The sequence below is a fragment of the Epinephelus moara genome, chromosome 11, assembly GCF_006386435.1.
Source record: "Epinephelus moara isolate mb chromosome 11, YSFRI_EMoa_1.0, whole genome shotgun sequence".
Taxonomy (NCBI): domain Eukaryota; kingdom Metazoa; phylum Chordata; class Actinopteri; order Perciformes; family Serranidae; genus Epinephelus; species Epinephelus moara.
In genome coordinates, this window is record NC_065516.1 from 11,803,754 (window position 1) to 11,831,694 (window position 27,941).

The 27,941-nt window shown below is 38.5% G+C and overlaps 1 protein-coding gene across 2 annotated transcripts; it reads left to right on the forward strand.

Moving 5' to 3' along the window:
• Positions 1-258: 258 nt before the first annotated feature.
• smpx (small muscle protein X-linked) lies at positions 259-27,852 on the forward strand. 2 transcript variants are annotated; one of them, XM_050057288.1, is made up of 5 exons: positions 259-288; positions 8,925-8,984; positions 15,971-16,057; positions 19,685-19,837; positions 27,091-27,852. In XM_050057288.1, exons 2-4 carry the CDS (start codon positions 8,949-8,951, stop codon positions 19,832-19,834), a joined length of 273 nt encoding a protein of 90 aa, XP_049913245.1. In that variant the 5' UTR covers positions 259-288; positions 8,925-8,948; the 3' UTR covers positions 19,835-19,837; positions 27,091-27,852. The 2 variants fall into 2 exon arrangements, with proteins under 2 accessions (XP_049913245.1, XP_049913244.1); XM_050057287.1 differs by lacking the exon at positions 259-288 and adding an exon at positions 2,926-3,081.
• The last annotated feature ends 89 nt before the right edge of the window (positions 27,853-27,941 follow it).

The following is a 27,941-nucleotide window of genomic DNA, read 5'->3' on the forward strand; positions in this document are numbered from 1 at the left end:
ATTCTGAGAGAAAGGTACGTGGAAACTCGCTTCTAAAGACTTTAAATGTGTAGAAACAGATGAGAAAACACATCTATAGACAGAAACACACACACACACACACACACACACACACACACACACACAGGCTGAAAACTCATTCTACTTCTCTCATGATGGGTCGGATTCCTCTCAGGGAGGAGTTTTGTGTCTCCCTGAGCCAATCAGGACAAGCGGAAACAGGTCAGGTAGCCGAAGAGGACCTCAGAGAGAGCGCAGGCAGGGCAGAGCAGCCACGCACGCCACGAGGTAAGAGAGCACACACACATATACACACTCACACACACACCTTTAACTCTGTGAGATCACAGTTCCCCTCTGAGCCTGTGGATGTACATCAGTCTATACATGTAGATATACCAGCATAACCACTTCTGTGTGTGTGTGACTGTGTGTGTGTGTTCAAGAGAGTGTCAGAGCAGAAATAGGGCAGTGATATTTTAGTCACTAAGATTAGAAAGAGTGTTTTGAGGACTCATGTATCAGGGTTTAATGAAGACGCAGCAAAAATCACCATACTTGTCATACATTTGTGAGTATCATATAAACAGGCTGTTCTGTGTTTAAGGATTTAATGCTTTAATGATTCATTTGAATGAATGACGTTTGGTCTAGCAGTTAAATTATCTCCCTCACTGGTGCATATTACTTTAATTATAGCTTGCTAGCTCATTGTAAACATTTGTTAATGCCATGTAAACAGACAGTTATCTCTTCAAGTGTTTCATACATTAATGTTCCTTTTTTTTAATGAAGTTTGTTTTGCCAGTTAAATTATTTCCCTTGCTGGAACATATAATATATATATACATATAACTGTAATTTTAGCTTTAAAAGCCTTAAAAAGATGTTCAAGTTAGGGACCATACTTGTCATTCTGGACATTTGTAAGTATCATATGAACAGAGAGTTATCTCTTTGAGTGTTTCATACTTAAATGTTCCATTTTCTGAATGAAATTTGGTCTGAGTGTTGAATTATTCCCCTAACTGGAATATTTTACTGTAACTGGGTGGGAATGATACTCTACGCAAAAATTCTGCCCACTTTTATGTCATGCTACTGCTTCTACATTTTTCAACATAGAAGCTTCAATCAAACATCAAAATATTCAGCTCAATTAGGACACATGTGGTTTGTATTTTTAAGCATTCATATCTTTCAAACTTTCCAAATATTTGCAGTTTTCTAGGAAATTTTCCCCATTCAAATAAAAGGAGGAACGTTCAAATTTAAATTCAAGGTTTTTTAAGCATTTTCAAGGCCTATTTCTTCATTCATACATTCACATAGAAACTCCATTCAAACTTTAAAATGTTCCCCATCTTTGGTACATTCTGACTTGTGTTCAACTTTCAAATCCCATTCAAACTTTTTTAAATATTCAGACTTGTTTGGAGCTTGGTAAAATGCCCTCCTCAGGAATTTTCAGAGCTATAGTGTGGGGGGCATCTCTCAGCATTTCTCTTCAACTCGCCGTCTTGCCCACAATTTTCATACATTCATACATAACTTTTGGTCAAAATGGAGTAAAACTTGTGCTTTTTCAAACTATGTTGCTGTGGAAGCAAACAGACATACACATTTGGCACACTGAGCGTAAAAATTAGAGATATTCCACCAACTGATGCAGTTAACTGAGACCAGAAATCGTCCAATATTCCACATCACTCATACATTAATGGTATGATTCAACGTTTAAAGCCAGCACTGCAGTGTAGCATCAGCTTTTCAACATGCAGCATTCAGTTTCTTCAGAAATTGCATTCTCTAGTTAAAGCTTGAAAACCTTTAAAAGATTTTAGAATCAAGGACCACACTTGTCCTTACCAACATTTGTGGACCTTAAGACAGACAGTAAGAAAGTTTGGTTTTTCATGCTTAAATGTTCACTTTTTTGAATGAAGTTTGGTCTAGCAGTTGAATTATTTCTCTCACCAGAGGAACTTACTGTCTTTAAGGATTAAAGACCTTCAAAAAGTGTTCCAATCAGCTACCACACTTTTTTATAGTAAACATTAGTGAATCTCATATAAGCAGAAGGTTATCTGTTTGACTGTTTCATGCTTAAATGTTCCATTTTTTAAACGAAGTCTGGTCTAGCAATTAACTTTCTTCCCTAACTGAACCATTTTATTGACATTATAGCTTCAAAAGCTTAAAAAATATGTTCAAATCAGGGACCATGCTTGTCATTATAAACATTTGTGAGTATCATATAAACAACCAAATTTGTCTTTAATGCTGAAATGTTCAATTTATGAGATAAAGTTTAAACTACTTTCCTCAGTGGAGCTTCTTACTGTAATTAAACATTGAAAACCTTGAAAATATGTTCAAATTAGGGACCATACCTACCATTAGAAACATTTGTGAAGCTTACGCAGACAGTTATCTTTTTCATGCTTAAATGTTGCCTTTTTTGAATGAAGTTTGGTCTTGTTGTCAAAGTATTTCCCTCATTAGAGCATTTTACATAATTAAAACTTAAAAACCTTAAAAATCTAATCAAGGTTTTTTAGTCATTATTAACATTTGTGAAAATCATGTAAACAGACAGTGTTTCATGCTTAAATGTTTCTTATTTTGAATGAAGTTTGGTCTTGCAGTCTATGTATTTTAGTCATTGGAACATTTCACTTAGCTACATTTTAAAAACCCTTTAAAAGATTTTAAAAGTAAAAAGATCAAAGTGCTCAGTGCTCCTGTTTGACAATGTTTTGGTCCGTCACTCTGGGTGTCCATGTGTGGCTAAGAGAGTGTGTGTGGATATAAAGCAGGTCCCTTCTGTGTATCACTCTTCTATTTATAGTGAGAACAAATCCCAGATATGAGAGGAATCCTTCCACCACTTACGAGGCAGAGAGAGAGAGAAAGTGAGAGGGCGGAGAGAAGAAGAAAAGAGAAGGAAAGAGAAAAAGAAAGAGAGTAGAGGGGAAACAAGTGTGTGAAAAGGGATGGATAGAAAGTGGTGAACGAGTAAGAGTAGTTTAAACTCAAGCATTGCCAGCATTAGACCATACAGTGTTGTGCCATCAACAGGTAAGTTAGATCTGCTTTGTTTATGTGCGCGTGTGTGCATGCATTTGTATGTGTGTTTGAATGGCAGGTAAGTTTAGGCCATTACTGTAATGGTAATTCAGCATTTTATAGTTTTTACAGGACAGTCTGGAAGTTTCCAATAACCTGCAGGAAGACTCAGTGTTTAATGTGAACTCCTGTTGAATTCTGTTTTTATGAAACAAAGTATTGATTTTGTCGTATTTGTGCACAAAGTAACTGTCATTCTGAGAGGATAAGGCTGGCAATATTCTGCATTGTTGTTATTGTCAACAAATCAAATTAAAGGTCAAAACCAACAATGAATTAGTCCGTCCCTCAGTACTTTCCGACATCCCCTTCCCTGTTTGCGGCACTCAACCACAACAATCATTGGTTCCCGCTCAAGAGTAGATCTTTAAAGGAATAGTTCAACATTTTCAGAAAGACACATACCAGTTTTCACTCTATTACAAAACTTCAGTAAGAAGAATGGTACCACTCTCAAGTCAATACACTGAAGCTTGAGCCAGGATGATTAGCTTAGCTTAGCAAACACCGGCTATGCTCGGCTTCCTGGCCAAGACATTGTCTAGCACATAAACTCTGTGAAACCACAACTCCAACAAGGATATAACGTCTTAATTAGTGAGCTAAGGGCCTAGAGATGCTGATTACTCAGACTGTTATATTTGGACAGAGCCAGGCTAGCTGTTTCCTCTGTTTCCAGTCTTTAAGCTAAACTAAGCTAATCACCTGTTGGTTGTATGAGGGCCTCAGGAACAGCCCCAGGCTTTAAAGTCAATTTTACATAGTGGCCAAAAGTGGAATCACATCGTTTAGGTCCATCATGTAGTACCTTGAGACCGAGAAAGACTTTTCCGTGTAGACTGTAAAAGAGACGTCTGTTTATCAGTTGATACATTTTTGGAGCATCACAACCCCTGCAAAACGATTCATTTCACTATCCGGATTTGATCCATTTGGTCTGATAACATGTCAAAAGCACGATTAAATCATTGTATCCCCATTCAAGTTAGCAAAGGGCCAAACCGAAAGTTTGTCATTCAGCCGGCAGAAGTTAGCCGCTTTGCCTCACTTGGCCATGCTCATCCATTGTAAGTCTCTAGTGTGCTTGCTCTTGGAAGATTCGGGTAATTTCATACTGCAGAAATTGAGCTTTTTTGGCTTCATGCGCCACTGAGCAGCTTTCAAAGGTATGAACAGAGGCTCACCTCCAATGCTATATCCAGTTTTCTTAATACATCCATGGGTCGTTGCTTCATTTTTAGAGTGGTATAAATCTTTTCATCTAACATGTAGATAGGAAAGAGAATAAGCTTCCTAAAACGTTTAACTGTTCTTTTTAGAATAGATGACAAATATATAATTTCATCTTTTACAGTGCAACAGTATGGCTTATTTACGTATCTTTGAACAACAATTGAGGTCTATGGCATAAAGACAAAGTAGGCTAATACAGTTGCTTTATACACAGACACTCCCTCTTAGTAAGTTCAATTCATTGTTGGTGTTGCTCTTTTCAAAGGATTTGTTGACATTAAGAAAACAAGAATAACAGTCTACAACCATGTTAGCAGCTCTGTGAAAATAGATGCTAACTTCAGGATGCTAACATGCTCACAATGATGTTAACATTTTGAAGTGTAACAGATTATATTAAGTTTAACCTATTAGCATACCCTGGAAATCCAGAGTTCTCTCTAGAGCACAATTTGAATTTGCTCAGCGAGTCACTCTGGCAATCAGTAATGATGCTCATTATCTATGCCCATGAAACCGAGCTGCACCAATCACATTGGTTTATCTGATATAGGCGGGCCAGAGGCGAGCTAAACAGATGACTACAGCGCTGCGAAGTCCGAAATCAGTCAGTAAACATTGCAAGATGGCTACTACTTGGTCGTAGTGTTATCCAATTGCGTGCAGTGATATTTTCAAATGCATGCTTGGTGACCGCCTTCGAGTTGGGCCATTTGCATTACTCATAGCTAGACCCTAAATCTTTCTAGATTTGGGCCTGGTCTCCAGGCTACCATTAGCATGCTAATTAGCACCAAAACCAAGTGTTTCATGGAGTCAAAAACCAAAGTATTGGACACATTTTGATGTGATAATGCTGCTAGATAAAAAGTTAAGGGATGATTCAAGTAATTAAAATTCATCATCAATGGACCATGATTATCTGTGGTGAATTCCACAGCAATCTGTCCAATAGTTTTTAAGATATTTACACTGTGAACCAAAAATATCAACCTCAAGGAGGCTACTGGAAAAACACAATGCATCACCAGCTTTATCAGTATTAAAGATATACTATGCTAGATTGTCGTAACTGTTTGTAAACACGCTCACCAGCAAAAGCAAAAGTAAAAGCCAACCCCAGATTCACTCATGCTTGGCGTTTCACTTTACAATATTTGCATTTTTTCAAGGCTGTGTGACACCTGGTTGCTACCTTTTTAGCCCCAACCTCACCTGAATGCTGTGGGGGTACACGCTTGTAAATGTCCTGAACTCAGAAAATACGAAGAAAATAAGAAAATCCAGGCAGAGGGCAGAGTCTCTGTAGAAAAATATATTGCCACATACCTCTACTGGGTCATAAGAGATGATTGAGAGGGGTTACTTCAATGTGAGTCCATACATTTTTTTGAGAAAGTCCTGCATAGTATATCTTTAACAAAGCAAGTGAAACATATTTCTTTTTTTCATTTATTTGTGCTTCTGTATGTGCAGCTGTTGCTCTCTAAAAATGCTCTATTGTTGATGCTCCAGAAATACAGGAATAACCCTGATGTATGCACACACACACACACACTGTTCCTCAAAGAGCCTTTTTGTTAGACGTTTGTACAGAGGTTTTAATGTTTGGAGATTTGAATAATTAAAGGTATGAAGAATAATTATACCTGTGGTTATGAGTCTGAGTGTGAGATGGTAGGCCTGTGAGTGTGCACATACCGTATGTGTGAAAGTGAAAGGACTTTGTGAAGCTTTGCAGCGTGGCGTCAGGGGGGCAGCTGCTACTCGTGGCCAACATAAATATCATCCCGTTGTGTAAGCATAAGAGTGTGTGTCTGTGGTTGTGTATTTTGGGGTGTCCAGGCTTTTGCTTTCATGTCAAGGACAGCAAAGCTCTTACTGTATGTTGTTGCCCAAACAGCACCCTGGTAACCGTATCTAAGGGCTGCCATTGAACTCGGCGGCTGCAGCATGTAGCTGGAGGGCCTGGGACTCACTCTGTTTCTTTGGTCCTCTGCTCTGAGCCACTCGTCGTAGATAAGATAAATAGGCCATGGAAACTTCTACGATTAGGAACCACTTGGGGCAACGCTGATCTGTGCAACAGCAAAAGGGACGGAGGAAGTAGAAAATAACAGAGAGCAGGCTGAGATGAAATGAGGAAGAGGGGGACAAAGTGAGGGATAAACAGGAAATTGATTTAGACCCATTTTTAACAGCTGATTCTAACAGATAGTCTGTGCAGGATTGTTATATTTTACAATTTTAATGCTGAAGATAATCTAGGTTTAATTATTTCATCAGAGAGGAGTAGCCTCAGCAGAAACCTGCAGAATTTACACCATCAGGCGACATCAAAAACACTGAAGTTACTGTTTCACCAGTCAAGCCTCTGGTTTTGCATATGTATACATATGTACTTTACACAATGGCAGATTTAGCTGCCAAAATTCCGATTCATTTTTGAAACAATGGGCCCTTATATTCAGACAGAGGTGAACAAAAATCAGTCTTGTCATTTCTAGCTGGAAATTATTGCTGGCAGCGCCAGCTCCATTAGCTGATTTTTAATGTTTCCAGCTGATTCATTTAAAAATTTGACTTTTGTAAGATGGTCTTTAATATGCACTTTAGGTTTAGGCTACAAAAACACTTTGATTAAGGTTAGGGAGATTATAGTTCCAGTTAGACATCTTCCTAAGCTTAAAGGGGACCTATTGTGCTAATCTTTAGGTTCATACTTGTAAACTTTAACGATCATAAACACTTTATTTTCCTCACACTGTGTGTGCTTGGAACATCCATGTTCACGCTCTGTCTGAAATGATCTGTTTTCGCACCTGTCTCTTTAAGACCTCCTCCCACACAAACCTAGTTTGCTCTGACTGGTCAGCGTTTTGGGGTCTTCCGTCTCTGCATTTTTGCACTGTTATTGTCAAGTAGCTGCAGCCCGCCCACTAGCTACATGACTTACCCGCACCAGCTACCTGTAAGTCTATGATCAGACCCCCTTTGCCCCTAGGTCCAGAGGCGTAAGCACTTACAAAAATGCTTAGTTTGGGGTTAGCAAGCTATGACGTGTGGTAATGGTAAGGGTTACATCTTGTTACTTATGAGGTGGATCACGTCTGTATGTATAATGAATTATAAAAAGGATTATTGTTATTTTTGGCCTCATATTTATTCACCTTTATGTCACATTGTAGCAAGGTTCAGATAACCATCGCAATGGTGGGTTTGTCTTGTACTGTGGCGGGCACACTTTGAAAGTGGCGTGTCATGTAGGCTGCAAATGGATTATGTCTGCAGCTATACATGTCTCGTCACTGCAGCCAGGGAATGACAGGGAATAGCAGCAATTTCCTGCCATGAAAAAAATAAATTAAAGCCTCTAAACACAACCAGACATGTTCCAGCAGAAATATGAAAAACTAAGATTAACATTAACCTGACATTAGCATGTAGCTACATATAGCAGTGTACTTGCAGCTCGGTAATGATTGTAATGAAACATAGCTGCAAGCTACCATGAAAAATCACCGTTAAAACTTCTAAACACATGCAAACATGTTACCGCAGCAATGTGATCCAAAATCTTAGAGAAATTAAGAACATCAGCAACCAAAATTACAGGTATCCCTGACGTTAGCATGTAGCTACATGTAGCAATGTACTTGCAGTCGGTGGAATGACTGAAACAGAGATTTGCTGCACTTTCTTTTATTAAAAATCACCAATAAAAGCTTCTTAACACAAGGAGACATGTTCCAGCAGCAATATGATTCGAAATTGAGGAGAAATGAACAACATTGGCAACCAAGATTACATGTTTCCCTGATGTTAGCATGTAGCTACATGTAGCAGTGTAGGCTATGCAATGTTAATGCTTGCAGTAGTTTGCCTGCGGATGACCATATAGAGAAATTTGTCATCATCTAATGTCGGCTTGTCTCAAAAGCAGAAATAACATTAGGCAAAGGAGTATTCAGAACAGTGTCAAGCCTGAGGTTTTTTGCTTTTACATATGTTTACCTAGTTATTTAAAACCTTGACCACGTGTAGTATAAACATCTGACATTGTAACATTATATGACAAAACAAATAAGGAAAACTTAATAGGTTCCCTTTAAGCTATTATATGTGGGAGTTTATGTGGTTTGTTGAGATTTGAATCTAAGCCACTGTGATCATAAACCCATTTAGAGCCTGTCACTGCCGTTCCTCAGTAAAAGAAGGTAGCACACATTTAGATTTCCTATCTATCCTGCCATGCAAACATCATTATACTCACTGAAAAGGTTTCTCTCTCATACACTTGCCGAAATTGAGGCACTGCTGCACTTTTATTTTGACATTCCCCTCTGTCTCCCTCTCATGAATGATTCAGAGAACAGTTCCTCTACCTGCTTCTCTCTGTAAGAGTCGCTAAGCAACTGAAATGCTATCCCAGCCCTTTAAAACCACAGAAACAGAGTCCCAATGCCCCCAATACACACAAACACACACACACACACACACACACACACACACACACACACACACACACACAGCTGAATGTCTGTGATCTGTGCTTCCTCTAGGTCAGTGGACTTACCGGGGGGATAATGTCCAAACCTTCGTCCAACGTTAAGGCCCTTCAGGTAAAATATTTTCATCTGTGTGCACATTAAAGTGTGGATGTGTGTAAAACTTTACTACTTTAAAAACATCATACATTTTGTTGACAACAAGAAAGCAAGACTACTGCAAGAATGAAACTGAAGAAGAGCTTCAATCAAATGGAATAAACTCCTCATCCTGTTAGAAATAAAGACTCCAGGTGCTTCCACATTAAAGTATTTATTGGTAAAGGCAAATACAGAGTTCAGACTGTGCATATACAGTATCAAGGCTTTGTTAGTGCAGAGTTGTAGCGAGGCAAAGGATGAAGAGTCGTCTGTATCACTGTGTGTGTGTCTGTGAATCAGTCTGTATTTGTGTTGTAATGGCTTTGTGCGTGCATGTCGGAGAGGGTTTCTTCCATCGTCTCTCTCTCTTCTCATTGTGCTCATTTTCATGTCTAACCATGGGATAGGCATCTGGACAGAGGACATTTAAAACACCAGTACAGTTCAAGCATGAGGTTCCTCGTCTCAGTACTCCACCGTCAGTTTGAGTTGATCACAAACAAGAACAGCAGTACAGATTTACAATATAAATAAGAGACATCTTCATCAAAAGAAAAAACTGTCTTAAAAGTTTAATATCTAGTCTATTTTCTTTAAACATTTTCAAAAGCATACCGTATCCTCATTACACTGATATTCCAGAAAGCTATTAGCCTCCATTTAATCAATACAGCATGAAAGCCAGTTATTACTGTTTTAGGTTAATGCAGCTGCAAGCGGGAACTGATTTAAAGACCCTCTTCTGTTTGTGTGGTTAATGTAGCTGAAAAATCCACAATTTAAGAGCCTGTCAAATGCAAACAATATAAAAATTTACATCCATCGTATTTACAATGTCAATATTTGCCACTTGGTTTTATTGTGGGTTTGACTTTCTGTTAAAGTAGCACAGGGCTGTGTTACAATTTGGCTGCAGATTCTCAAATATTGGATGTTGGAGTGTTTTCTTAAAGGGAAACTTGGGTAATTTTTTTAAACTTGGACCCAATTATCCTGCGTTTTTGTGTCAAACTGACTAATCGAGACAAAAACTTTTGTAATTGGTCCAGTGTTGAGAGAGGCAGTGCATGCAGGAACGTAAGTTCTCAGAAGGGTGCTGCACAGTTTAAATGTGCGTGCATGACTATGAATGTACTCTTACTCGTACTGGTTGTTTTTTAGCGGTATATCAGCAATATTTCCAGCAAGGATTGTCCCTCAAAAACTGTGTTAGCAAAATTAACCAGCTACAATTGTGCCACCAAAAGCAGGTATTTTATATGAGACACTGCCGGCATTTCCACCCGTGACTGTGCCATCTATTGCTGGTATTTTAAGCCAAAACATGATCTGATTCTAACCGTAGGTAAGTGGTTTAAGTGCCTAAAAACTATGTTAACGACAGCATTGTTAAAACACAAAGTTTCAACACATCTGCTACATAATTTGGTAAAAATGTTACATATGCTTGGTTTGAAGAAACTTACAATTCAAACATTTATTGTCATCATTCAAATCTCTCTCTAAGTGTATCGTTAGCAGTCCCATGAGCTGACCTCGACCTCTTATCACGTCAGATCAGAGAGATTAATTAAATAAGCACAAACATCTTTTTTCATATATTTTCTGACAGTCACCTTATCAAATGCAGGTAAAAAATTAAAACAAATCTTAAGACCAGGAATTATCTTAAAATAGCCAGCTATTTACAGACTGTGTTGTTTCATCTCTTGTCAATAGGGGGTGCTGCAGCACCCTAAGCACCCACCTTTCCATGCCCTTGGGCGCAGGAGTAAAACAGGCTGCAACATAATCCCTAGGGCCAGTTGTACATCAATTTATGTCCAAAAAAATGGTTGTTTTTGACACTGAAAGGCCCTTATTGTTATTAAGATGCTCTAGCAACATCACAGATGGGGCTCTACAGAGAAATGAAATGTTTTTCTGTACCTTTCACTGCTCTGTTTGTTAGTGTGTCACCAAATCTCACTCAAGAAGTCTTACTTTGAAATGTCACAGACTTTTTCACACTGCCAAATCAGCTAAATATTCAGCCAATCTTTTAGATAACACTAAGCTACACTCTCTGTACTCCAACACAACAAACTCTTCACTCCTCTCTCCAACTCTCACAAACTTTTCCAACATTGTTTTCCTTCAACAAGTCATCTCTTGTGAGATTATGGAAGGAAACTTCTCCTTGAGGGAGACTTGGTCACCATAACAAACAGACCAGCGAGAGGTAGGGAAAAACATTTAATTTCTCTGTAGTGTCATTCCTGTAATGTTGTCAGACACTTAAAATAACAATCTGAGCCTGTCAGAGGCAAAAACAAACACTTTCATTGGACTTAAATTGATGGTGCACAATTGCCTTTCAGGATTACATTGCAGCCTGTTTCTCTGCTGCAGCTGCAGTGATCTCCTTACTGCGGGTCCAATTTCAAAAGTTTTTTTACTGCATTTGTCACTTAGACACAAAACAATGAGACAATAGAGTCCAGGTTGAAAAAAAAGTTTCCCTTTAAAGGCACCGAAACAGACATTTTTCATTGTAAAGAACTGAATAGAAAGCGTGGGCTGTTTGGAAGGCAGGGACCCAGTGAAAAACCTGTTGTTATGCTTTTGAAAATGTTTGGGAGTGAAGTAAATTATTTCAGTTAAAGGGCTAAAACACAAACACCAGCATGATCCGTTAACAACAAATGGCCTGTGCAGAACAATTAAACTTAGTTAATAGTTTCTATAGATCCCCTTTTACACTCGACACTCTGTGTTTTATACCCAACAACTATAAAATAGAAAACAACCACCAAACAGTGCTGGACTGCTGCCATAATGGCTGTTAGAGTCCTTAAATGTACCCCACCGAAAAGTAAAATCAAAGTCTGTCTGAATTTTATTTGAGCTGAAAAAGAACCGATAATAATTGGGCCATTCTCTGATCAATAAAGGGAAATGATCAGCTTGCTTTAGTGTCTTGCTCAAGGACACAAATCCTGCACTGAGTGACTGATTAAAAGACTCACTGCCCTGCTGGCCCTGAAGTCTTTGGTCTTCCATCTTTATCTTACGCTCCCCCGGAGGCCACCTTTAAAGACTTAGTTCACCTTCAAAATAAATGGTTATTATTTCGTCGAACCCGTGTCATTCAAAACTCTCATAAAGTTTGTCGGAGTGATTGACACGCAGCCAGTTACACTCTGCAGTTTCATCTCAGCCTCCACCCAGATTAACAGCCAGTACCATCTTTTTATAGCTGCAAACAGCAAGCAATAAAAGGTCCATTAAATTTTCTCCAAACAGCTTGTGCAGCACAATTGGAGCATTTTGTGCCCAAATGTTTCCAGTGTGGATCCTAAAGTCCAGTATTCATTTCTCTAATACATATCCTATCCTTCATCAACACAGCAAAGCAGATTTGAGTCATTGGTGTGCATTATAAGTTAAAAGAATAAAGATGAGAAATAAGCAGTAGTGGAAAGTAACTAAGTACATTTAGTCAAGAACTATACTGAAGTGCAAAATTTGAGGTACTTTTCTTGCGTATTTCCATTTCATGCACCTTCATACTTTGACTCCACCACAATTCAGAGGGAAATATTGCACTTTTTACTCCAGTACATTTATTTGACAGCCATAGATACAAAACACATGATCAGCTTATAAAATATGAGTTGATCAACAGTGAAGTTTTGATAACTAATTAATCGTTTAAGTTGTATGAAGAAAAAATGTCAACCATTCTCTGGGTTCCTCTTAATTAATGTGAGATTTCACAGCTTTTCTCTGTTTTTATTTCATGGTAAACTGAACATTTTGGGGTTTTGGACTGTTGATCGGACAAAACAAGACATTTAAAAATCTTTAAATTTATGATGGGTATTTTTTGCTATTTTCTGCTATTTTATAAAATATATATTTAAAGCCACAGTGGTTAACTTTTATAAAAGATAACTTTTTCGTCATAACTGCCACTATATCCTGACAGTAGTACATCAGGTACAATAGTACAAAAATCAGGTTCTTCTGGCTCCTCCTAGTGCTGCTAATGGCATTTGCAAAAATCCACCACACCTGAACAAAAACAACCAATCAGAGCCAAGGAGTCTCTGACACGAGTCTGACAAGCTGTACAGCCAATAACAGCATACACAGCAAAGACCATGGATGAAAGTCCATCGTCCACCGTCTGGAAAAGTGAAAGCTTGTTTTTCATCATTTGTCTTCTTCTGTATGCAAAGCTACTTTAGTTCAGGTACGGTGGATTCTTGCAGATGCCATCAGGAGCACTAGGAGGAGAGAGAGGAGCCTTTTTTTCACTGATTATCTGTCTCATGCACTACTGTCAGGATATCGTGACAGTTCAAGCAAATATGATAAAAAGTTGTTTTTCTTATCTTTACCTACCGAACCTTTAATCAGTTTTTGATTTGTTCAAAAATTAAATAATTATTACAAGCAGCCCAAAATTAAACTAACCAACAGTATATAAAATACTTAAATTAGCTCCGTCACTACAAGAGTAACACTCAGGTAGCCCAATTTTTGAGTACTTTAATTTATAATTCACTCTGATGGACTGTCTGCAGAGACTGTTTGGAGAAGACTTTGAAGAGTAGAAATCACATTGACTTTACACAACAGACATGTGAATGTACATTTCTACTGTTCTAGCCAGGCATCCATTTGTTTCCATTAATGTCACACTCTCACAGGTTGCCAAATGTGTTATCCATCACAATGAACATCACATCTGCACACATTTTGGATGAAGATACAATATTGTTATGACTTTTCAACTTCTCAACTCTACACTCTTTATGGTAGTTGTATCATGTAAATTGTAAGATCCAGCATTTTTGGAGCTTATTGGAGACTAAATGCATATCAGAATATCTCTGCCCCCGTTCCATCAATTCTGACCATTCTGTCTTTACACCCTTTATAGTGCAACGCTGTATTTCTTGAGTGTCCCTTTAAAAAACTAAAACTTGCAAACACACTGGTATGGCCCTTTAGTAATGCAGGGAGGCTCAGATGGAAATACAGCACGGGCTATTGAGTTTGTGTTTGAACAGAGTTAAAGGAAGAGTTCAACATTTCGTGAATTCACTTTGTTGCCGGGATTTAAAGATGAAGATCGATACCAGTCTCATATCTGTGTCTGTTGATCATGACCTGTGTTGGGCTCAACAAAACATGTAATTTATTACTCTTTACTCTTTTCAAAAGTAACATCAATACTTTACTTACTTACTTTACTCCCTGCCAACAGTAATTTGTTACACTACTCCTTATTTACTTTTCCATTACACCCCACAATATTAAGACTTTGCATGTGTGCAAGATAGCCTGCAAATGATTTTTTACCTGGGGGTCCTCTGTTGCTTGTGATTGTATTTTAACAAGGCTCTGTCTAAGAGACGGAGAGTGAGTCATGGAGATCAGCAACATTTCATCCATTACACATCCAGACACAAGCATCATTAGCTCTTTTCTCTTGTAGCCTGCAGCTTTCAATTATTAAAATCCAGTTTTGGTTGTTCAGCCTTGTAGGACTACAGCCGTCCTCCGCAGCCAAGGAGAGCTCAGCTTTGGTGGGGTGTATTTCCTGGAGCTTTGTGTCGTTAAGCTATCGTAGTAGGTGTTTCAAGACATCTGAAGTCATGTTTTTCACAAAGGAAAGAGTCTTGGTACCACTACCTGGAACAGCAATGTTCTTATCATCTTTCGTCCCAAAAACATCAAAGAAATGTGAATATTTACAGCCACTGAATGCTTCTATCTTCCAAGCTAGCTTGCTGCTTTGTGACATGCATGCATGATGATTGCAAAAATGAATGATATTTGGATTTTAAATCAGTAGGGGGGGTGACAACAAAAGTAAGGCTGTAACAATATATTTGTTTTGGGGGTAACTGTATTATTTATTGATGATATTGTGTTACTGGGTAAAGTAGTTTTACTGTAATGAATTACTACCCAATACTGATCATGAAACTACAGCCAGGAGACAATTAGCTTAGCGTAGCATAAAGACCGGAAGCAAGCAGAAACAGGTAGCCTTAAACAGAAGAGTGTACGATCAAACAAACAAGTTAGATCATATTAGTGGGCTTTAAAAGGTGCTGGTAGAATTTTATAATGTATAATGTGTCATGTTCGATAGGGCAAGGCTTCCACCTGTTTCCAGCCTTTATGCAAAGCTAAGCTAAGTTAATTCCAGCTCCAGCTTCACAGATATGAGATCGGATTCAGTCTTGAAATAAACTTGTTCCATAAAATGTCAAACTATGATTGAATTTCAAATTTAGGGTGAAATATTGGTCTAACCTTTGGTTGGAATGTCAGAAGATGATTGCCGACAGCACGCTAAGCATAAGACAGTAAACAACCCCAGCCAAAGCAACATTACAGGGATACAAATCTGAGCAAACATGCCGCGAATGAGGCGATTTTCTTCCAGAACTTTAAACGGTAACCTCAGGAAAAAATAAAAACCCAGCGTCCTCTGTGACACACACCACACTCCCTCTCTGTACAGCTGTACAATATGAGCATATATACAATACAGTACAGTACAATGCAAAAAAAAAACACATCAAATCCAAGTGACAGGACGTCAGGGGCAGGCAGCAGGAACATCAAGTTAGCAGGCAGATCTCTGAGCTCTGTGTGTGTGTGTGTGTGTGTGTGTGTGTGTGTGTGTGTGTGTGTGTGTGCGTGGGTGTGTGCGTGTCCCAATTTTCATAAAGACACAACACCCTTTTTAGGGACATGATTAAACCAGGAAGTAGTGGTCATAATCAAAATGAGGGTTTTTGAGGAAACAGGAGGTGTACACACACACACACACACACACACATACGCACACAAACATATGCACACACACACACACACACATGCAGAGACGCAGAGACAGAAAATTTGTTTAAAGTGTTGAAAGTATCTCATTGGCTCTTCTCGCTGCCCGTCAGGCTAATTTGAACATCCCGATGGGAGCTCTGCGTCCAGGGGCGGGACATCCTGTCAAGAGGAGAGAGGAGACAGTAGACACAGAAGAGGTAAGACAACACAGGAGACACACACACACACACACACACACACACACACACACACACACACACACACACACACGTACAAGAAAGTGAAATCAAACATTTACCAGCAGCTTTCTGTAGCTTCATCTGATGTGTCAATAGTAGATTTTGTGTGCAAACAAGAAGCACATTTGCATCACTTTTCCTCAGTTGGTACATGCTGCATTTTGTTTTCCCGTCATATCCCACATGCCTAATACAACATACATAGATAATGTAATATATAAGCAATATGAGTGAAAATTTTTCATCTTGTATTTACCCCAAAAAACACAGTTTTTAATGTGTGCCACCGTGTACTGCTCCTTTATTGTCATCACCATCACCACCTTCACTCACAGCACTTCTGTGTGTCTCCCGATAGCTGAGAGGGACAATAGAGTGCTGCAGGGATGACAGTTTTTTGTAGGCCGACCAGGAATGTAGCCTTGCCTCAACAAAAAGCCACTGGGATTTTCCTACTGGATCTTGCAAACAAACTAAAGTTCATGATAGTTTGTAGTTTCCAGCAAAATAATCTTCACAAATGAAAAAAAACGTATATGATTTTTGCCAGAGATAAAATGCTAACATCAGGCTATAAACAAACTACACTACAGTTGCATGACTTCAACATCACCACAACAACAAGGCTGTAAAGCTGTGATGACGTTCTGTAGTCACATTTAGCCACTTGTTAGCAACCACCTGTTTAAATACACGTAGCTAAAAGCTTAGACATTCATGAGTAGGGTATTTACTGACATATTTTATTTTGTAGAACAAAACTTTAAAGTCTCTTAAGCTTGTGTTAACTACAGACCTTATTTCAGGCATCTAACCAAAAAGCCATTGAAAAAAAAACCTACTGACTTTGAAACAAGGGAACTGCGGGTGCTTAAATGTTAACTCATTTCTGGGTTTACCTACTAAGGGGCACTCTACAATAGCCCAGGCTATTAATTGAAGTTTTACAGTAGATGAGTTTCTGTGTTCAGCATGATAAGTCTTATGAGTCTCTGTAGTCTCATTTAGCCACTTGCTAGCAACTTTTTGCACAGGCTTCAAATTCACAAGTGGGGTATTTCCAGACATATTTTATGTTGTAAAACTAAACCTGAAAATCTCTTATGCTTGTATTAACCACACACCTTATTTCAGGCACCTCATCAAAAAATAAAAAACAGTGAGAAAGTGAAATTAGTGAAAACTCTGAGTATGTTAAGCCTGAGATGAGGGAAACTCTTGAGTTTTACGCTTCCGCTTTCCAGTTCAGTGTAACCCTGAGTTAGTAACTATGGCAACATACTCCATGAAGCAAACCTGCTGGCCGGCTGATCCCAACTGAGCGTGTAGTAGGAAGGGGAAACATGGCGTGTTGAATAAAGTCGTGGGCGATAAGGCACAAATTATTCAGAGGCTGTCGCGTTAGGAGATGTTGATTAGACCTTGTTTGGTTGTCTTTATCATTCCCAGTAGAGTGTCTATGAAAGATACCGTTTCACCTCACTGTATCATTTATCTTCACAATCTGTTCCACCCAGATATATCAAATATTACACATCGTGGATTTGCATCATCATCGGAGCAAATTTTATGCAATGCCTTTCGGCAATGGCAGTTTTCTTTATAACATCAGAGACACTGAACACATCAGCAAGGCAGCCATTTGTTAGGCCATAAGAAAAGGGACCCTGGCTCTGAAAAGACTTTTGCCTGTTTTTGTGGTTCTTTCCTGGGCGTAATGAGAAAGGATCATCAAAGAGGAATTCCACAGAACTGCAGGGTTGTCAATATTAATAAGAAATTAATCTACATGGATACATAATGCAATAATTTATGAAAAATTTTCATATATTTGTAACCCTCTTTTGATTGTTGGTGTTCCCCAGTCCTTCCGGGCTGTGGGCAATACGCAGGCTACGACATTTGTTTCTTCCTCTTTGTTAATTTTTAAATTTCTACCAACACAGCAGGACAATACCAACACATTGAAACTTAGGGTACGGCCTCAGTACGTGTCCCCACAAAACAAGGGCAGGTAGTAACCATAAGAATAAAGGAGATTACGTGATCAGAAGTCATTTCACAGCAATTCAGCAGTTCAGTTAACTCCAGACGGTTAACGACGCGGCATGAGTATGGCCCCCTAATTAACACAGCTGGTACCTTCAGTTATCACACAGGCTACTTCATAACATGTCGGTGAGGAAATCCAAAGTGTGGGATCATTTTGAGAAGGTGAAGGAAGAACCCAAGGTGATATGTAAACTCTGCAGGCAAACATTTGCCTGTCATTCGTGGACTAAAAACATGACGTATCATCTGAAACATGGAAGTAGCTACATGCCCATTAGCCACTTAGCACAATCATTACTGCTTTGCTGATAGTGTAATTAACAGGCGACTAGGAAAATTATTAGTGGGGGCGGCCTCTAATGCTAACTGCTAACTCATGCTAACTCATCTCCAGGTTTTAGGTTTTAGGACTCGTTTCTGCACCCCGATACTGTCCTATACAGACACAGAGAGAAGTAAATAAAGTAGGGATAAAGGTTTTTGTTTTTTTGTTTTTTAAAAAAGGAGGTGAAAAGTGTTGGCTTCTTAGCCACAACATTGAGGACCAGTGGGAAAGAGCTGGTAAATTTAGCTTTAGCATAGGCTAGCTAATGCTACCTAACCAGCTAGCTTTAGCTTCCCTGCTTTTTAGCTAACCTTTTCATAGGTCAATTGCAAAATTTTCACTATATCTTCCCCAAACTTAAAAACTAACATGGCATAATAATATTGTGTAAGATAAAATAAATGTCAAAAAGACAGTTTCAATTGTTTTTTATTCCATTTGGAGTGAATCTGTAGTTACTAGATTTTAGATTTCTAAGGGGCTGATCACACGGGTCCATGTCATTGGTTTGACAGCCCATTGGTTCGACATCCCATTAGTCCGACTGTCCGCGGTGCTGAACGGTTCGCAGCGGGCGTATGGTGCGCTGCGACCAGCTTGAGGCGGAGCAGGCTCACGGCTTATGAGTTTGGCACTTTTCTTTTTCATTTTAACCCACACCATGATCTTTCCTGACCCTAACCAAGTGGTTTTTGTGCCTAAACCTAACCAGACCTTAACCACAGGGCATCATGATGATTTCGGAACAGACTTCAGAACAATGAGTTTAATATGGTCGGAACAATGGGATGTCGAACCAATGGGCTGTCGAACCAATGGGCAGTTCCCCATCACACCTACAGGTGGCGCTAACACGGACGCTTTAAAGACACTTGAAATGCCCGAAACGCTCTTTCAATGAGCAAAACAGTGCAGCAGTAGCGCTAGCAGGTAGGTACAGGCAGTGAGAAGGGACGTAAGGTATTTGGAGCATCTTGTTGGTAATGTTAAATTGAATAAACCCCAAATCTCCTGTTTGGACAAAGTACTGTGAATATATTTTCAAGGGGTCAAGGGAGAATTCCTGTACACCAACATGCACATGACAGAGTGTGTTATACAGTATTCTTCAGTGAGATTGTTGGATTTTAAGAACAATGAAGCTGTTGACTAATTTAATCAGGTTATCCCAAAATAATAATACTTCTGTTGTATAATTATTTTATCAGGCTCATTCACCAGACCCGCCCTGCGCCGCCGCCGAGACGCCAGAGGAGAAGAAGACGTTGCCCGGTGCGGTTAAACTGCCGGGTCCTGCCGTTAATCTATCAGAGCTGCAGAACGTCAAGAGCGAACTACGATGGGTTACCAAAGATTAACATGTAGGTGGTCAGAAAATCCTCCTCCTTATTGTTTTGGGATGCCACACACCGCTAATGTGTACAGATAATAATTAAAAACATCAAACAGTTTATACCTTTAGATATTATTTTTTCTCTCTTTCTGACCTAATCAAAACCTGATATGTAAAAACTATTGAAGTGGTAAGCCTTCCGCTGGCTATAAGCTGGGCTTTGGTGAAAGTAACAAAATGCAGAAATGACCATATTACATCAAATAAAAAAATAGTTTCTTATTTTATAATTATTTATAAGTCATTCACAGATACATGTATGCTGTTCTACATAGTGACTTTACCTATGTTTAGGGTAAAAAAAATCTAAATAGACTTATTAAAGATTTGCGAGTAGTACTACATAATACTTTGAAAGTATAGATTGCAGCCCACAGGTTAGAATGTATTTTGTACACTGTAACTACTTTTTAAATTACCCAGTAGACTGTAGGTGTAGGTGCCAGTAGACTTTAGCCTTGTAGCCTGTATGTCTTTACAAAAGCTACATCATGAAAATGTGTTTAAAAAAATACTTCATAATAAGCATTATTATAAATGGGATGAACAAGAGACCACTTTATTTTACAGCCCAGTTGTTACTCATCAGACTAAAAACATAAACCTATAAAACTAAAAAAACGTTTTAATGTTAATGATATTAATAATGTCTCAGCAACACTTCTAAGCTAAAGTTTTGCCTAATGTTTTGTTCCTCAGCACCAACAATAATCGAAATGAATAAATAAATAAAACTAAATTATAAAAGGTTAAACATATATTTAAAAAATCCACAACTTTAAAATAACTTGAGAATATAAATAATTTTATTTCAGTATCAACACTGTTAACCCATTGTTGCTGTCTTGTTGTTGATACTGCCACAGTGCCCTGTAATCATTTAGTCCCTCTTAAATAGTTCTTATTATCTCTAAATATGTCCTAACCTAGTCTCATTCACTTGTGCTTACATAAAAGTACCTAAAAAGTATTTTGGTGATACCCTAAATAATATATTGTACACTTCATAGTTATGTGTATATCATTTAAAGCCTTTAGATTAAAACTGTATTTAACCATTTTGTTTTACAGCAGGAGTCTCTGAGACCCCATAGAGTTGACAGAAGTGGACTTTGAAACATCCCATCAGTTCAAAATCATGTTAAAAGCAATACTCATGAAGTTATCTATTTTAATTATTAATTAAGTCATTAAGTATTAAAATAATAAAACAAATGTTAAGTGTTCTTTTAGCTACAAGGTACCCCAAAATATGGGTTCAAAGATGAAGAATTTAAAACCAAAAGTATAAATTTAATGTTTTTTTCAGTTGTTTATATACTTTTTAAAGTTTGAAAAGTTGTGTGTGGAAAACATGAATATTTGCACCTTCACAGAAGCAGGATTTCATCAGGAGGTGCTACAGGTGTGTCCAGTCAACAGGTCATTTGTGTATCTATTGTCATCATTATTTGGATACATCGAATGTCCCACTGATGCCTCACGCTAACGGCCTGCTTGGAATTATTTGCCACAGCCCTTTTCAGTGTTGTGCAGTGCAGATATGGTGGAGCCAAAGAGGAAAATGCAAATCTGAACCAAACCATGGTGTGGACGCACAAAGATGAGTTCACACACTTTGTAAATGATGCAAATCCAGTTCATGAAAACAGTAGATAACTATCTAATGCTACAACAACACGCTACACACACAGATACTAAAGTATTCTGACCAATACCACACTGGTTGTCCTGCACTCAAAATGCTACTCAAGTCACTCGTTCTGAACCTGGGGGTCATGACCCCCACTAGGGGTCCCTGAAGCTTCACAGGGGGTCCTGAAGTATTCTAGATTTTAAGGGATGTGAGGAATCTTTTCCTAAAAATATACAGTAGCCCTTTATCTTTGCATTCATTTCTCTGAGGTAAACTAATTTGAATTATTATTTTTAAAGTTTAGATTATTATTCAAGATATAAACTTCAAATAATGTCACAGTATAAGGACACAGTGAGGACCTGAACACACTCTGAACAGCCTCCTCCTGCATTAGAAAAGTGCGCAGTCAAAGAAAACCCAAAGAGCTAACAGAACAGAAACCAGGCGTCAGAGAGAAGAAAACAGTTACTGCAGTTACTGCATTCACTATATAAGTGATTTGTACAGTTTATCAGTTGTTCTGTACTGTTATTCTGCACTGAATATTATATGAAATATCAGTAAAATATTTCACTTAGTTAGGGTTTGTCAGTTTACTCAATTCTTGAAAAGGGGTCACTTAAACAAAAACACTGGGGACCACTGACTCCAATAAGTAAGTGTGTAGTATGTTTATATCAGGGCTGTGGGTTATGATTCATTATAAATCTAGAGCCACAACAATAAATCGATGAGTCATTTTTCAGAAACTTAATGTGCACCCTCTACTCGCTCAATCATCTTAGTCAGTTTTTCCAAGCAGAAATGTTTTATATTTGGTGAGTTTAGCTTCTCAAATGTTTTTCTTTTTCATATATGACAGAGACTGAATGAATTTGTGGTTTGGACTGATAAAGGAATGAAACAAGCTATCAAAATAGATCCCCTTGGGCTGTGGGTGACTGTATCAAATACTTTTTTTTTTTTTTTTTACCACTTCCTGACAAAAACAATTCATCGATAATGAAAAGGATAATTAGTTACAGCCCCAGATTAATCTGCCAGTAGTTTCGATAAATTCATAAATTGTTTGCTTTGTAAACATCAGAAACAACAGTGACAAATGCGATCACATTTTACTGTTTACTGTCATTTAAGACAAAAAAAAAGAAGCAAATCTTCACATTTGAGAAGCTCAAACCATTAAAGTTTTGCTATTTTTCATTAAGAATAACCTTCTTATCATACTCAACTAATCAATTAATCGATTTATCAATTCAGATGTAATGCTCTATACTGCTGGGTAGTTTAATCTTTTACATTGCGTCCCCATTTAAAAGCTCTTCATATGTTGTGTTTGTAAAATCCAGTAAAAAGTAAAATATTTTACTCTGAAATGAAGTACATCAATCTTTTTCTTAAGTACCTCACAGACATACTGTTAAAACTAGATTACCTAGTCTACATGTCTACAGTTTCTACAACCACTTATCTTGGGCAGGTTGATCAGGTACACAGATGAATACTTTCACCTAAAACAGGCAATTGGTAGTTTTAAACCCACCTAATCAGCATGTCATTGCAATGTGGGAGGAAACAAATCAGACACTGGGAGGACATGCAAACTGGGAAAACTAACCACTGAGCAAGTCAAATTATATCTGTATTTGCTTGATAATAACGTCTCCACAAATTAGGTACTTGCAAAAAATCTTTTTCAGTGCTCAAAAAATCACAAGGCACACTATTAATTCCATAAAAGCTGGACAAATTAATCAAAACTGTCTGCTTAATAAGTGAGAAAATCATTTTTACTTACATAAATATGAATAAATGTTTTACCTCTGCATATTAAGTGAATTTGAACAGATACTTGACATTTTATGGAAGATATCTAAAGCTTTTAGCAGTTTTTACATCCTTACCTAACAAGACATTAAACTATTGGTCATCATGTCTCTGTAACAGTATAATAAATGCCGAGATTCAGCTCCTCAATGAACCTCGTCTCCACTATAAATACTTGCAGTGGCCAGAGCTCGCCACAGGGGGTCAGTGTGGGCTGTGCAGTCTTTGTTTGGGTCAAGCAGCGTGTTGATGCCTCTGTGTGTGGGCAGGAAGGGTTGAGTCAGGCTCTATATTTACACTTTACAGGAGTGTGTGTGTTTTAGAAAAAGTGTGTGAGCACTGAGGGGCAGTCTGTGCTGCGACTTTCTCAGCGGGACACAGAAACCACAATATCCAAACACTGTGGCTGTTCTGCCCTGCCCAAACCATGTGGGTGTGCTGTGTAGGAGATAAATGAGAAGCTGGTTCAAGTTTTAGTTCTAAACATGTTTCTGTGAGGCAGAAAAAAATAATGCTGCATGGTATTTGTGAGCAGGTTCACAGTGTGCATTTACACTGGGAAAATTATATTATTATTGAAAATAACAGCAGCAGTGTACTGCATCTGCCTGATTTCTCAGTGTGCTTTTGATGGACACTATTTGAACCACGATGCAATGCAAAAAGAAAATAGGGGAGCTACTCTCAACTGCAAAAATCACTTGTAATATGAAAAGGAAAGCAGAAAATGAAGTGGTAAATATCTGAAAAACCACTGGCTTTGACTTTGGAAAGTTCGACTTTGGTGTTATTCCAAGGTTGAAGTTTGATTGACGTCTGTCAGATCTTGTCTAGTGAGCTGCACGGCCAAAAGTATGTAAAATGAATAAATAAAACAGGGAGCAAATCCCTGCAATCCCCAAGCAAAGTTACAGGCTGCACAAGTTAATTTGAGCCATGTTTGGAGACTTAACATGCAGCTAAAGCAACCCACGCCACAGTTGTGTGTGGGGATGGGTCTGCTGATAATAACTAGTCTGCCGGGGACCGTGAGGGACTCGAGCAGTCGAGGATTAATTTGCTGCTACATCCTCCACTCTTCTAGTTTCAGGCTTTCCGCTACATTTTGGATCCTGGCTGCCAGGAATCACTCCAATTCAGCCACAAGAGCATTAGTGAGGTCCAGCACTAATGTTGGGTTCATCCCAGTGGTGTGATGGGGTTGAGGTCAGGGCTCCCTGCAGGCCAGTTAATTTCTTCCACACCAAACTGGGAAGGAAAAAAAAAAAATCTTTTGTGGCCCTGGCTTTGTGCTCTGGGGCATCATCATTTTTTAAACAAGACAGGGTCAAACCCTAACTGTCTCTACAAAATTAGAAGCAAAATATTGTCTGAAATATCACTGTATGTTGTAGCATTAAGACTTTCCTTCATTGGAACACAGAGGTCCAACCCAAACTTTGAAAAATAGCCACAGACCAGGAGTACAGTACAAGAACAGGAGTGTCCGCTTAGTTTTAGCCAAATAATATATCACTTTATGTGGGTACAAAATGAAAAAGTACATTGATTACTTGTACAGTAACTGCAACAAGTTTATTCGTATGCACAGTTTGCTACTAGTATGCAGTACACAGCTGAAGTTTGAGCTAAAAATCTGATGTTGAACCCACTCTAATAAAACAAACAAAAAGAAAAAACAGATATAAAAGAGCGAGGAATGTCTTGTTTATTAGACGGCCTTAGTTACATAGCTGCAGGCTAGTATAACCACTTCAAATCTGAGGGGTCAGCTAAGCTAACACAAACATAATTTAGCAAGGGACTGTATCATTTTAAAGCTGTCAAAGAGTCAAGGGCTTCATATTATTAGCTTTCTCTCAGTCAGCCTGTTTTCAACTTAACCAGCAGAGCTGTAGCTCTTTGCCTCCATTCACTGAACTTCAGGCCTGAAGACCTGCACTGCCTCCTGAGAAATCTTTGTACTGCTGCATTTCCACTGCTTGGTACGGCACAATTATATTATTGTATATCCATCAGCAAAAACTGTGGGTCGTTCCTGGTACTCTGTCTGGTACCACCTCGGTCAAGGTTTCAAGCGAGATGAGTGGATACTAGAGGGTGGAGTTAAATCACTGCAGACCAGTAATTCGTCAGAGAGAACTGTCACACGAATTGTCATTTGCGCAACACGGGACATCATGCACAACCTGCCATTTTTAAATAGCGAAGTTACCGTCAATAGCAGCCACAATTTTTTATTCACTCATACAGTAACATACACTATGTAGTAAACTAGGCTGTACACTATGCACACTATGCACTACATTGTAGACTACGTACACTACGCTGTACACCACATACACTATGACATACACTTTGTCATACACTACGTCGTACACTACGTAAACTGTGCCATATACTTTATTGTACACAACATTTTACACTATTCTATACACAGAATAGTGTATGGCATAATGCCATACACTACACTATGCTGTACACTACGTAGTATAGTGCGTACACTATGCCGTACACTACATACACTATGTCTTACACTACGTACACTATGTCCTACACTACATAGACTATGTCCTACACTACGTAGACTATGTCTTACACTATGTACACTATGTCCTACACTACGTACACTATGTCCTACACTACGTAGACTACGTCCTACACTACGTACACTATGTCTTACACTATGTACACTATGTCCTACACTACATAGACTATGTCCTACACTACGTAGACTATGTCCTACACTACGTAGACTATATCCTACACTATGTCCTACACTATGTACACTATGTCCTACACTACATAGACTATGTCCTACACTATGTAGGTCCTACACTACATAGACTATGTCCTACACTATGTAGACTATGTCCTACATTACGTACACTATGTCCTACACTATGTACACTATGTCCTACACTACATAGACTGCGTCCTACACTACGTAGACTATGTCCTACACTACGTACACAATGTCCTTCACTACATAGACTATGTCCTTCACTACGTAGACTATGTCCTACACTACGTACACTATTTCCTACACTACGTAGACTATGTCTTACACTACGTACACTATGTCCTACACTACGTACACGATGTCCTACACTACGTACACTACATTGTACACAACGTACACTACGTTGTACACTATACCATACACTATGTCTTACACTACATACACTATGCCATACACTATGTACACTATGCCCTGCACTACATGCACGATATCATACACTACAGCATACTACGTTTGGTTGCTGATGAAAGGATTCAGTTAGTGTCATGTTGAAGATGTCACGGCAGTTTCATGTGGGGGTGCTATGATTATCAGCGGAGAATCCGACTACATTTACAGTGTTTTATCCACATAAGAAAACAAAGTAGAAAAAAGGACTTGGTAGCAAAAGGGAGACAAGTCGAGTCGAGTCGAGCTGTACCGTGCAGAGGAAGTCAGGCATGTGACTAAAACTTGAGTCTTCCAGATGGAAATAAACAGGCAGTGAGGGGAGATCAAGACAGACAGAAACAGAAATGGAAAAAGGTCAAGAGAAAGATAAGTGCATGGAGAAAGCAGGTGATAGATCAACCAGATCTTATGTGGAAGCCTGCATCAGTGAATGCAGTAACCTGGCCTTCTCCTTGTCGTCCTGGCCCTTCCTGCTGTCTCTCAGGGGTCAGCAGCTCTGAGACCTGCCGATAGCAGACAGTGAAAATCCCTCACAGTGTCTTTATCTGTCTCTTTCCTCCAGGATCCCCAGCCAGGCGAAGAGGAAGGCAGATAATCTTCATAGACACAGACTTGCCCACTGCCACCGAAGACTAAGCAAACTACAAACTAATCCCAACATGTTCAGAAACAATAAAAGCTTTGTGTGAAGCCAACGTCTGCAGAAAATGTTCAGCATTTAACCAAAACCACTAAGAAGCAGCCATCCACAAACTCTCTTTCTATCAGTACGATAAGAGGTTAAAGCACTACAAATATTTACATTTATCTTATCATGTCAGATTGTTTTGTCACTAAATCCAAACTCAAATCATAATTTGTACAAAAAGTTAATCACTGTTCATATAAAGCGAGATTTTCTGGCTTGTTTCTGCTGCAGATAAAACTCCAATTTGCTTGGACTTTTAGGAGTAAGTGAGTTATAATGCAATAACAACTTATTCTTTGCTTTTTTTTAGTTTTTGGAGTATTTCAAAGTCTGAGTTAACTGGTTAAGTAGGAGATTTGTTGACGTACATTTAAGGAATTCACTTGACAAACACTCTGTGATGACAATTATTTTACATACTGTCAAAACTCCAAATATACACCACTGATTTATACAGATGCTTTCTATTAAATTATTCATTTCTAAATGTTGTAACAATTTACAGTGATGCAATGGGATTTAAGTTCAGTTGTACTACTTTGTTTGGGAGGGAAAATAATACTGTTTTTCTTGTTTTATTGTTATGATTCCCAAAATCTTATCTTCAGGAAAATGTTGCAATAAATCAAGATGGTTCTAAAAATCCAGTGTTTTATTTATTACTGGCTACATCTGCTATTACAGTGAAGGAGAATAGTGGTCAAATATTATTATACTCTGTCTTT